The 12,866-nt window shown below is 41.1% G+C and overlaps 1 protein-coding gene across 3 annotated transcripts; it reads left to right on the plus strand.

The window, feature by feature from the left end:
- Positions 1 to 3,066: 3,066 nt before the first annotated feature.
- On the plus strand, positions 3,067 to 12,304 carry ZBTB43 (zinc finger and BTB domain containing 43). 3 transcript variants are annotated; one of them, XM_042052726.1, is made up of 3 exons: positions 3,076 to 3,174; positions 3,968 to 4,016; positions 5,405 to 12,304. In XM_042052726.1, the coding sequence occupies exon 3, from the start codon at positions 5,428 to 5,430 to the stop codon at positions 6,820 to 6,822; it is 1,395 nt and encodes a 464-aa protein (XP_041908660.1). In that variant the 5' UTR covers positions 3,076 to 3,174; positions 3,968 to 4,016; positions 5,405 to 5,427; the 3' UTR covers positions 6,823 to 12,304. The 3 variants fall into 3 exon arrangements, with proteins under 3 accessions (XP_041908659.1, XP_041908660.1, XP_041908661.1); XM_042052725.1 differs by lacking the exon at positions 3,968 to 4,016 and having other exon boundaries at positions 3,067 to 3,174; XM_042052727.1 differs by lacking the exons at positions 3,076 to 3,174; positions 3,968 to 4,016 and adding an exon at positions 5,156 to 5,320.
- Positions 12,305 to 12,866: the final 562 nt, after the last annotated feature.

Below are 12,866 nucleotides of genomic sequence, written 5' to 3' on the forward strand. Positions count from 1 at the left end.
TGTATTTCTTGTTATAATGAAAAAGGTATGAAAACCACTGCCCGAAAAATAAATTATTTAAATGAATCACAGCAGGGAGTACAGAGGAGTTAAAAAAACATACTGTAATAAAAAAAGCATTCAAGGGAGAAAAATTATGGTCTTTAAGCTTAGATGAATGATCATTCATTAATTTGACCCAAACTTCCATAACCTCAGGAAAAAGTAAAACATACAAACATTAGTTAATGCTGTTTCCATTCGCTTCCTTTGTAAAATATGAATTTTGATTTAATAAACTAGCTTTGACCCTGCAGCCCTGCCCCTGCAGTCAGTGTTATCACATGAAGACTGCAGAACTGATCACAGGGAGGCAATCCAAAATGCTTTTCAGGCCACACTCATGATTAATCATAACTGGCACTGTAGCAGATTTTACCTTTAAAAACATGATTTTTTTTTTCCTGAAGAAAATGCTGGAGCAGGAAAGCAGAAAATGGTAGCAAAAGTAGCGGTTAATTCCCCAAACCCTGAAAAGTAAATCTTTAAAGGAGCTCACAGCACTGCAGTTTCCATGCTAATTTGAGTTCTCTCTGTTTCTTTACCATATAGAATGATTTTTTCTGTATTTCAAATAATAATCATATATGACTCACACCACAATGCTCTTCTCCCACTTATTCCATCCACTAAATGTGCTGCAGCCAGCTGCCATGTATTGCATCCCTTTTTCAACAAACATTTGTGCAGGAACATCCTCTGTTTATTCATTACTCAGCCCTGTGTTATCCTTTCTCTTAACTGGGACTGCCAGTGCTAATTCAGTATAAACGCTGAGCCAATATAATATTCCACATCTTTCACTGACAATGTTATGAAAAAGAGCAAGGTTGTATGTATTCTTTAAACTTGAAGAAAATTCAAGACTTCATGACTGGCAAAGAATCAGGTGGGACAGAGGACAATGCTTTATTATTTATTAATCCTGTTTAAGATGCTCTATCACATAAATGTAGAAATCCATCTTAGCAAAGAATTTAGTAGCTTCCAAAATCATGAGAGAGAAAATGAGGGTTTGGTTTGTAATTCTTCACCATGATCTCAGAATTCTACTCCATAGTTCAGAGGTGTACCAGACAATTCCCATCCCAGTTGGCTTCTATTAGACATGGCAGAGACAGAGGCCATTTCAAAGCAAGGAGGGCAGAGGAGTCTGGCAGGTGAAGAACCATCAGCACCATTTTAGCAGAGAAGGTAGCAGGAGCTTTTAAGACTCTCACTGAGATCTCAGTTTGCAGTATGAACTTGGCATGAGTTGGGATATCTTCAAAACTGAGATACGCTGTTGTGGGCTTCCTGCTGGGGAATCGTGGTGCTGTCATAGCCAGAGGATGAAGCTCGTTGAGTCAGGTATCAATTGTGTGTGTGTTTTGACTCTTTACAGAAATCTCTTACTTAAAAAGTGGAGTACATGGTTGCTTTCCTATCCAAATGCTTAGGAAAGCTACCTGGCAGACCAAGCAAGGTGCAGAGTTAATAGTATGGTAGTCTGGAGAGAAAATCCACAATACCTCCCTACAGAAGTGGCTTGTGCAATCAGTTGTGGTGGAAGTTAGATGACCCTTGTGAGGCTATACATGAACAACTTGCCTACCACTAGGGAGTACTTGCCTCCCCACACCTGGAGCAACTGAGCCCTTACTCCTCTTGTCTCCTGAAAGCGCAACAAGGGCTGCCAGAGCAGCCCCTGCTGCTGTTTATGTTACTGAAGGTTGAGCTGAGTTCTCTTCTGTTGTGAGTTGATTTCACATCTACTCTATAAATCATCATTCACTTTTTGCAACACTTTGCACTTCTTACTGTGGGATCACGTTGTTCTCCACACAGGCCGAAACATGTGCTTCGGTTAGCTGTGTGCTATTTCATCTCTCAGAACTTCCTTGCCCTACTGTTTAACATTCTTATGTAGTGCTTTATTTGGTCATGTACTCTCATAATGCCTATAAGAGACAACTACATAATTGTGTCGTGTTAAACATTGTCTCTTTTCTCATTTTTGTATTAAAGTTTTTATTAGGATTCCCACTAATGTAGGAAGGATATGTACTTAATATATGAATGTGCATTACCAGACTTGAAAATATAGGCAATAGACCAAATTCTGCTCAGATACAGTACTTGCTAAAACGGGGATGGCTTCTGTCTAAGACAACTTCTTTAGCTCCCGTGGAACTGCTTGCTCACCCCCCTACCCCAGGGTTTTAGCAGGTTGCCTTGTTCCAGTTCAGCCACAGAAAACTTTCACGGCTTTCGGTCAGGTGAGGCTTGCAGGTGACACGAGCGGAGAGCCGGCACCACTCTGCCTCACAGAACCTCGTGCTCCGGTTCAGTTTTGCCGAGGCCGCTGCGCGGCGGAACCAGCCTGGGCCAGCTGGGAGGGCCGGCCCGGCTGAACCCTTTGTGATCAATTTAAAAACTGAGATATTGTCGTCCGTTGTCTTTAAAAAAATATTAAGACTAAGCATAATTAATATTACATTCTTATAAGTCATTTGGGAAGTTTTCCCGCAGAAAGGGGCGGATTTCGGGTCGCGCCAGCGAAGCCGGCCCAGGCGGGGAGCGGCGCCCCCTGCGGGCCTCGGCGGGGCGGGCCCGTGGCTGAGCTGTGCCAAAGCTCCAGCACGGCTGTGCCGGGGCGGCTGGAATGGTTTGGCTGTGGGACAATTCCTGTGCTCCCGCACATCAGTCATCTGTGCGGAACACGCGGGCCGAGCCAGCGCCCGCCGAGGACAGCGGGCTTCAGTTGTACTGTCTGGCGGTCCCCTCCTAGCAGCGCCCACAGCAGCGCTGAGAATATTGCCCTGGGTAGCAGCTGCGGCGCAAAGGGGGAAGAGAGGGGAGGGGATCTCGACCCAGGGGGTTTGGCGATGCGAATCGCTCGTACTGAGCGCTCCAGTCAAAGCCATCCGCTCGCAAGCGGAAGCAGCAGGGAGCGCCGCGGCCGCCGCGGGTAACAGCCGCCCGCCGGCAGGAAACGGCCTCGCCCGGCCCCACGTGACCGGGACGCGGAAGTGCCCGCAGGAAGGGGGGTAGCTGCTTCCGGTGTGGGCCGGGCTGGGCGCGGGTAGGGCTGGGGCCGGGGCCGTCACCCGCACCGGCAGCGTCCCGCTATGAGAGAGACGTCGCGACCCGCAGGTGAGACGCTGCCGCTCGTGGCCCCCGGGAGGCCGTGCTGCCGTCGAGCCCGGTCCGCGGGTCCGTGCTGGGGCGGGGCGGCGCGGCGCGCGAGGCCTTCCCACGCCCCGCGTCAGCCGGTGCCGCGCTCTGTGGGGCCGGGTCCGTGTCCCCGGCGGGAACGGGCGGCGGGGGCCGCTCCGGCCGGAGCCTTCGGGCGGTCCGCGCCGCTGCGGGAAGCGCTGGGGCCTGTCCGGTGCCGTGGGCTGGAGCGGCTCCCGGCCGGGCCTTGCCCGTGCGGCCGCGGCAGTACCGCGGGGGCGCTGGGACGGTGAGAGATCAGTATCTGCAGGCCTGCGCGGGGAGAAGGGAAGTAACTCCTTGCTAGCACTTATTAGAAGTAATGTTATTTTAAAGCAACTTACATCTGCCTTTTATGTTCTACTCAGTGCTCTAGTATGGAGATTATTTTTTTATTAACTGAAGTAGAAGGACTTTGTTCTTTATGAGTTTGGAGTAAAGGAAGTGCAAAACAACACAGTGCAGAAGGAGGAAGTGAAATCCCTTTGGAAAACCGGTTTGCTTGACTGGTATGGCTTTGATAATTGAAAATACTTCACTTACATTTTGTCTTCATGAGAACTTAAAATATAAAAAAGTCTGCTATCATCTGGAAATGTTTTTGTGGTGACATAGTGACTCCCTGCTTAAAGATGGCAGTTTAGATTACCAGTAATTGTATATAAGTTTTATAGGCATCTGTCTTTAAATTTCAGTTTAACGTCTCCTGAAGGTTGGTTTTTTTTTTTTGTAGGCAGGTATTGAAAAATAGAATCTTAAATCTGAGAATATTCTAAAGGGAGGTAAGGAACTGCATCTGTATAAAAAAAAATCTGATAGTTTCAAAAAATAGACATAATATACACAAGGTATAAAATAACTTGAAATACTTAAATAATTATTTCAAATTGTTTTAAGCAAAGTGGTAAGAATAATTGAACTGGCAGGTGCAGTATTCTGTTGCTCACTGGAAAATTACTGGTAGCTGATTCTGTTCTGAAGAGGGCTAGTGCTTTGAGGAAAAGAACCTGAGGAGTGCTGAAGACAGTAAATTTAAAGGTGGTCTTTTGTGATTATGTGGGTGGCAACGTCATGGAACTTGACAGAGGAAACCACTTGCTGCTCCACGGCTCTTCAGCAATCCCATTGCACTCAATTTACACATTTTCAAATAGAAGAATTGCACAAGTTTAACTTACTCAGACAGTTAATGTTGGTCTTTCATAGTTGCATTTAAACTTCTGTCATTTCTAATTACAATAACATGCAAATTTATCTCAAATTCAATTTAAAATTTCAAGTATGCATTTTAAAAAGTTGTATTACTGCTTAAAGGGCTGTTAACTTTGTAGTAAGACATCTGGATGATGTGGGAATACAGGTGTGAAAATCTGGGAGCTCTTAGCTGAGGTTCTGGCATGTAATTGTTATGTTGTTACAAATACACAAGGTACAGGCAGGAAAAGTTCTGTGCAGCAAAGATATCAGTTTCTTGATTGACATTTTAAATTCTGTATGATTTCCCTAAAAGGAGTGTTATAATAATATCTCAATAAGTTTGGAATTAAAAACTGTACAAGCTGCTGCTGTTCCATCTTTCAATTAATAAAACAATAGGGAAATGCATGAGAAGGGTCATAAGCCTCATTCTTAATGGGGTTCTGCCTGTGCTTCCAGTGTCATCCTGTGAGTTGATACAGTTGCTTTTGAAAACTTGATCTTAAGTGAAATATTTCATGAGTAAAGTCAGTGTTTATTGGGAGATCAATGAGATTATTTAGTGGGCATTTGAAATACAGAATCTTTCACGTGCTGGTACAAACTTTGGGACATCCTGGAGTTAGAACTCTACTGTATAATTTCATGAAATAACAGTTTCATTAGCCTAAACTCATGTTTGAAATGCTTCATCTATCTCAACTGAGTAACTTGCTGTTTGTAGTTCCTGCTGTAGTTGATGAGTCCTCTTGGAGAGAAGAAACACAACAAAATATGCTGGCATAGCAATTTATGGCCTTAGTACGGCTTTCAGAAGAGAGAAATGAGGTGGCTTGAGAGAAATACAACAGTGGCAAAAGGTTCCAGAAAATGTTGTGTTGAGTTCCATGTGAGTGTGTTAAGAAAAAAAGAAAATGGAAAGGTCAGTACTTGATTAAGCAGAATTTCTAATTTTTTTTTTTTTTTCTTGTAGCACAACACTAAATTTGTAATGAAATGGAGTCTGGGTCAAGCTCCTTTCGAGTGGAATTTCCAGATTTTTCTAGCACCATTTTGCAGAAGTTAAACCAACAGCGCCAGCAAGGACAATTATGTGATGTGTCCATTGTGGTTCAGGGCCATCTCTTCAGAGCCCATAAAGCTGTTCTTGCAGCTAGTTCACCTTACTTCTGTGATCAGGTTCTTCTGAAAAACAGCAGGCGAATAGTCCTGCCTGATGTGATGAATCCCAGAGTATTTGAAAACATTCTTCTGTCTACCTATACAGGCCGGCTGGTAATGCCTGCGCCAGAAATTGTTAGTTATCTGACAGCAGCAAGTTTCCTTCAGATGTGGCATGTAGTGGATAAGTGCACTGAAGTGCTTGAGGGGAACCCAACAGTTCTGTGTCAGAAGATGAATCATGGCAGTGACCATCAGTCCCCAAGCAGTAGTAGCTACAATGGCCTTGTTGAAACCTTTGAACTTGGCTCTGGAGGACAGACAGAATTCCACAAAGTGCAGGAACTAAGGGATGGTGAAAATGAAGAAGAGAGCTCTAAAGATGAACTGTCATGTCAGCTGACAGAACACGAGTACCTTCCCAGTAATTCTTCAACAGAACACGATAGACTTAGCACTGGAATGACCAGTCAGGATGGCGAAGAAGGAACTAGTGATAGTGCAGAGTACCAGTATACCAGACCAATGTATAGCAAACCCAGCATCATGTCTCACAAGCGGTGGATCCATGTGAAACCAGAAAGGTTTGAACAAGACTGCGAAGGCGTTGATAATCCTTATGATGAACACCAAGTTTCTGAATCCATGAATGCCATCCAGGCAGATCACTCAATCCAGTCTTCGGGTGTTGAAGATTTTCACATAGGTGACAAAAAGATGGAAGCAGAATTTGATGAACAGGCAGATGAAAGTAATTATGATGAACAAGTTGACTTCTATGGCTCGTCTATGGAAGAATTTTCCGGTGAAAGGGCAGATGGAAATTTAAGTGCTCACAGACAGGATCTTATGATGGCAGCAGGCTATGGTGAAAGCATTGATATGGCTGCCGGGATTAAAGAAGAAACGTCTCTCACTGGATTCTCCCATGCCGATAAGCTCTATCCTTGTCAGTGTGGAAAAAGCTTTACACACAAAAGTCAGAGAGATCGGCATATGAGTATGCACCTTGGTCTTCGACCTTATGGCTGTGGTGTCTGTGGTAAGAAATTCAAAATGAAACACCATCTTGTAGGCCATATGAAAATTCATACAGGCATAAAACCATATGAGTGTAACATCTGTGGGAAAAGATTTATGTGGCGGGACAGTTTTCATCGGCATGTGACCTCTTGTACCAAGTCCTATCAGGCTTCTAAAGCTGAGCAGAGTACTACTGAGATGAACTAAGACATGAGTGCTTACATTTGTTTAGTAGAGTAAGAAAAATAAACTCATTATGCAAATAATGTCTGGTACTTGCTATTGTACGTTCTCAAAAAAACAAGTTTTAATGAGTATGCTGGTATAAACAGAAAAACATATTTTGCTTTCTGCAGTATTACTTCAGGTGTTCAGTGTGTGAAGTGCATGTGGTTAATCTGAAAGGTGCCTGCAAAATGAGGTCTGACATTGTAATCACAGCAGTATTTAGAAGCCGTCTTGTATTTCTAAGTCATCTAAATTCACAGTAAAACTCAGCTCTAAATTGACAAAAATCCTGAAAATACTTAGATGTACCAGGAATTCAGGTAGAATGACTTAATGGAAAAGAAAATGAAGATGACCAAACGCGTTATACGATTCACATTTTAATGAAGAAAAAAAAATTAGAATTCCACCTCAAGGTGAAGACTGCCAACATACTTAACATGCATCCTTAGGTAGTGTGCATCATTCAGTAGCCTTTGCTGTATTGCTTAATGAAAGGCAGTGGTAAAGGTGGTTTGGCTTTCCTTTATCTGTCTTCTGTTTTTTTAATATATCTTCAGTAAAACAAATGTCTAATTTTGTGCTGATTTCTATTTAGAGTCTGTAATGCACTTACATATAAGCTTCAGTATATGTTAAGTATACTTTATCCTTGCTCCTCTAGGGTCTAATGCTGTACGACTCTTGACTTCATTAGATTTTAATTACTACGTTGTGAGAGCTTCTAGAAGTATGTGTAATAAGTATGTCTTGTAAAAAAAAAAAAGAAACCAACAAAAAGATGTAACATTTGGAACTTAGTCAAAATAATCAAATATTTAAACTGTAAATTTCTGTTCAAATTTTTGTGGCTTACTACAGTAGCAAGTACCAAACTCTGGATTCATGAACTGACTTGTTATTGGTACAAAAACTTCTCTGAGAACTTCTATCTAGTTTTAGAAACCTGCTTTAGGAAAATTATGTAGTCATTGATACGTATTTATACTTCTAATTCTTTACTGTTTGAATAGTAAGAACTGTAATACAGATTCTTGGTACTGAACTACTGTGACTGGTGATCACAAGCAGAGTTGTTTACTTGCTCAAATGAAGTTGCTTGTGGAAAAAAGTAGGAAGTATGTCATTTGGATCTTCTAATGGTACTGCAGAACATGGTACCATGCTTACGTCTGAAGTTGGGATTTTTGCTGGGAAAGTGACACTTGTTCTTTGTCAGGATGAGGATCTGTGTGTGGGGCTCTCATTCGTGGAGACAGATGGAGGAGTGTGTATAGCTCTAAGAGATGCTGCCAGCTCTGCAGATAGAGTAAAAGCATCCGTTTTAAAGGGGACAACAGGATTTTGGGGTTTAAAGCTTAATGCAGTCCAATGCAAAAGCAATTGCTTCTTAGTAAGCAAAAGCTTCTTAGTAGCTTACTGAAATATGAAAAGGAAAGAGCCTTTAGAATATACATAGAATATAATAGAAAGAGGTGACATCCAAGTATAGTGCTGTTCACATGGGGAAAATGTTAACCAGCATTAAAGACCTAAGCCTGTCTGGCCCCAATTTCTGTCTTAGGCACTGCTGTGTGCAGGATAATGTACTGAAACAGATGACCCTGTATGGTGAAGCAAAATCACACAAAGATTATTACACTTCAGATTCTTTTTTGAACTCCCAGTTACAAATTGTCTTAAGATACAACTCAACTGTATCCTGAAAATGAATGTCTGCTGCAAGCTGAGGGTTTTCTACTCAGTGAGCTGTAATTACTGTAATTTCTTTACTGGCATTCTACTTTAAAACCATTTTTTTTTTTTTAAGATGCTCTTAATTATTGATCTTCTAATGCTTCAAATATTTTTTCATATGGAATTTTGTTAAAATAGATGTTCCCAAGTACAATGAACCCATTGCTGGCAATGGGCATGAATGATCAGCACCACAAGAGTTCCTATTCTTAGCACTTAATTGAACTCTACAGAAACCATGGTGGCCATGTTTAACCTTTGTGATCAAGGTACAAAACAGGGATTTTGCTCACTAACACTGTAACCTGCTTAATGTATAGAAGCACTTTGTATTTAAACAAAAAAAAAATAAAACAAAAAAACCAACAAAAAAACCAACAAAAAACCAAACAAACCATAAAACTTTATAAGTACGTTTTTTAAACTTAGAAATTATATTCCCTCTATGGTTTGTTTACACACTGCTAACACTGTCTTTTTTAATACTAAAAAATACTTTAATGCTTGCCTGTTTACATGAGGGTAGAGGAAAGGGTTCTTGCACTCAGTGGCCCCATTTTTCCATTCTCCAAGGCGTTACCACATACATGGCGTCATTTCTGCAAGTACCATCATCCCATCTGAAGGAAGGCATTAGAATCATAGAATGGTTTGGGTTGGAAGGAGACTTTGAAGGTCATCTACTTCCACCCCCCTGCCATAGGCATGGACACCTTCAACTAGGCCATGTTGCTCAGAGCCCCATCCAGCCTGGCCTTGAACATGTGCAGGGTGTTTATTCTCATACTCATTTCAAGAATGATCTTGTGTATTACATCAGTTCTCAGCCCCTTTCCAATTGTCACTTTAGTTTTGCATAAAAAGGTTAAGGGTGCCTCTTCCCATTTAACCATAAAAAAGGCTGGACAGAAACACCAGTCTGAAAAATACGGTGAAAAAAATCAATAAATATGTCGAACCCAGACCATCCTACAGAGCTGCCAGCAAAACTGTTTCTTTTACCAGCTTGGAATGACTTTTATATGGGATATTTCTAGGTTTAACATTACTTCTATTTGCAGTAAGATTACTTTGAAATAAAGCTTTAAAATCAAATGTACTGCGAGAGACACTTTAAAGGTTTTATAACAGGTTCAGTAGATCATATTATAGAACCAAGTACTTTTTTAATGACTTAGCATGAATAGTAACTTTTTTTAGTATTTGCCTATTGCTGTTTTACCCCATATTATGGCATTGTCTTGAAAGTCCAACAAATGTTGCTCCACTGATTTTGTAGCATTTGGCTTTCTGCTGTTAATCTACATGAATCCAATTGATTGCAGGAAAATACTGATCTGATTGTCATGAGATCAGATTGAGAGGACTGATGATTTAAGGGCAGCTTGCGATACATGTCTAAAATCCTTACTTTTGCATCTCACAGGTGAAACAGCTGTCTTGTGGTGTTTCTCTTGAATTCAGTTTATTGCCCTTTGTCAAACTTCTAATCACCATTTCAGGTATTGGGGGGGAAAGATAAAAAATTACTTAAACCATCTTCCTCGGGCTCAGCTGAAGTCTAACACCTCTTCTCCCTGCCTTTGTAGTCTCAGTTTCCCTTGCTTTCACCAAGAGCTGTATTCAGCTCCTGCCATTTCCTTTTGTAAGGTGACAGGTAACACAGGAGTTGGGCTCATATGCACACTTCCTTTCTGATGCTCTTCATTTCTTAGTGGGTGTCCTCTGGTGCTCTGGTCTGGTCAGTGTCACTGTTCATGGTGACACTGTCCCTTCAGGGATGTGTCTGTTCCAGCTTGGTTCTCCTGTGGAATTCAGTTATTTCAGAGGTGTACCTGCTCTGGCAGGGCTTAGCTGTAGGCCAAAGTCCTCTTAGAAGTGAATCTCCTCAGGTGGAGAGTGTGTCCTTCTGTGAGTATGTCTGTACATGTTCTCAGTGACTTCTTCAGGTGTTTTCCCAAGAGCAGCTCTTCAGTTTCTCCACATATACCCAGGAGCATTTTCTCCATGTGTCTCCCTGCACCTCTTGCTAGTAGCTGCCATTCTTCCTTAAGTATGTTTAAGCAGAAGCATTATGTGCACCTCTGGTTGAGATTTTGGCTTGGATTGTTCACTTTCATTTTTTGTGCAGGCTGAACTTCTTTTCACTAGCACAGGGCAGTTCGCAACCTCTGGCCGCGCGTCAGCCCGTGCAGTCCCTGCCACTGGTGGCTAGTGCAGTTGAACATAGCAAGCCAAGATATACAGACGCAGCTTCTGTCAAGCTTCTGATCTTTGCTAATGGAGTGGTCTTGTTGAAGGTACGAAAAATTACTTCCTGTTTGTGGGGAGGAGGGAAGCAATCCATATATATATATAATATGAATGCATATGTATATGATGACTTTCATTAATCTTCCTATGTGCTTCATTACCTTCAATGATGTGGCTGTTGGCTGTAGTAAAGTGAGTGTCTTCTTATAGCCAGCAATATTGTACACCCAGGCGGCTTTCAGACTTTCCTGCTGCTTTGAAGCCATTCATTGTCCTAGCAGTGGTAAGAAGACTTAATGATACTGCAGCTAAGTTCCTTTTCATTCCGTTTTGTAACTAAGATGTTAATTACCATGGAATCTGTGCAACTACCATTCTGAAAAATTCAACTCTTAGCAGGGTTAAAATCTGCTTAGGTGTATAGCAGACCCTTTTGAGGGAGAAGGTTCCTATTTCACATACCAGTGTTGGTTTGCGGGGTGCTTTTTTGTTGTTTCATTTTTTAAACTTTCCTTGTTTGTTTTATGGTGAGCAGATAGACCCCAGAAGGTATTGTCAGTACAGTGTTTGGTCACAGCTTTTTTCATCTGAGGTGTGGCTGAGGTTGAGAAACCATCCTGTATCATAAGCAAGGCAGATGATCAAAGGCTGATGTAATGAGTGTTCCAGTATTACTGAGCCTGAAAGAATGGAGGCACATCAGGGTTTGTAATCTTAATACTTTTGCCTGGGTGCCAGCAAGGTGACCTGTCTCAGAATTATGAGAGCCTACAGCAGTATATTGAGTGTTTTGCTGTAACAGAATTAGGACCTTTCTCTAAGCAACAAAGGAAGTTGGTTTTTTGTCTTTTAAATGCTTCATTGGATAGCTTGGCTTCTTTAGCTATTAGCTGTAAACTGTCAGTGGCCTAGGGGAAGATGCTGGAAAAGAAAATCGTATATTTTTAATGTGATTAAATTGCAAGTTCTGATTTTTGCTTGAAGCCTGTGTCCGTTGATTGCTGCTCCTTTTTTTTTTAATTCATGGGATTCCATATTTCTTTCAGAAATGTAACTGTTTATGCAAGTCAAGTGAATCTTCCTTAATGAGCTATAAGTTTTTATTCTAAACAAGTCATTTATAATAGTAAATTTGCATATCTTGATATTTTGTGAGATGTTATGCCTGTATTGCAGAGGTTGGATAGTTTCGTCTATAAATATTGCTGTCCTAATTGTACAGCATGGTTTTAATTTAATGTTACTGTTCAATATTTTCTTCTTATAGAAGAGTCCCACGCCCCTTTTTTTGTATAACATGTTTTAATAAATGTTATCTGTCAACTTTGTAAATGTTTTCTTAAGCTTGAATGAAAGGAATGCATGTCCAGTACTAGTATTTAATATTTCACTTTGCCAAAATAAGTGCTTAAACAAAAGTACAAATCCAAAAGTTGTTGATATATAACTTTATTAAATATATAAAAAAGTGTATCTAGTAATGTGTCTTCTTGAAATAATGATAACATGCCAGCCTAGTCTAAGAAAACACTAAACTAAAACCTGATTTTTAAGACACAGTAAGTTTGATGAATTTGTGGCATTGGGCCCATTTCTTTGCTGCTTTAGGTAATTAGCTTCCATGCTAGTTCAAATTTATCAAACAGGCTTTGTTGTAACTGGTTTTTGCAGAATGGTGATCTCTGAAGTTACAATACAGAATGTACATGCTGTTAGGAAAATTCCAGAACACTCACTCCATAGTAGCAGCAACTGCATGTCCCAAAGACCTCTTGGTACATTTGAAGTAGGTACAGGTAACATAGATTTTTTTCTTGTCTAAGTATAAAAGAAATTTCATGCTGTGGAAAGTATTAAAGATTAAGTTTCCCTTACCTTCCTGTGAGGATTCCTTCTCTCCCTGACTAAATTTAGGTACTCATACTGAACACTTGATTTTGTCCAAGCTCCATCTGCTCAGTCCTCAAGGAACCATACCAGCTGCTGCTTGCTACCTAAGCAAAAAATGAGCTCGCTCTCATTGAAAGCATGTT

The sequence above is a fragment of the Corvus kubaryi genome, unplaced genomic scaffold (genome assembly GCF_017639235.1).
Source record: "Corvus kubaryi isolate FWS band 111438036 unplaced genomic scaffold, C.kubaryi_AGA036_p1.0 78, whole genome shotgun sequence".
NCBI classification, from domain to species: domain Eukaryota; kingdom Metazoa; phylum Chordata; class Aves; order Passeriformes; family Corvidae; genus Corvus; species Corvus kubaryi.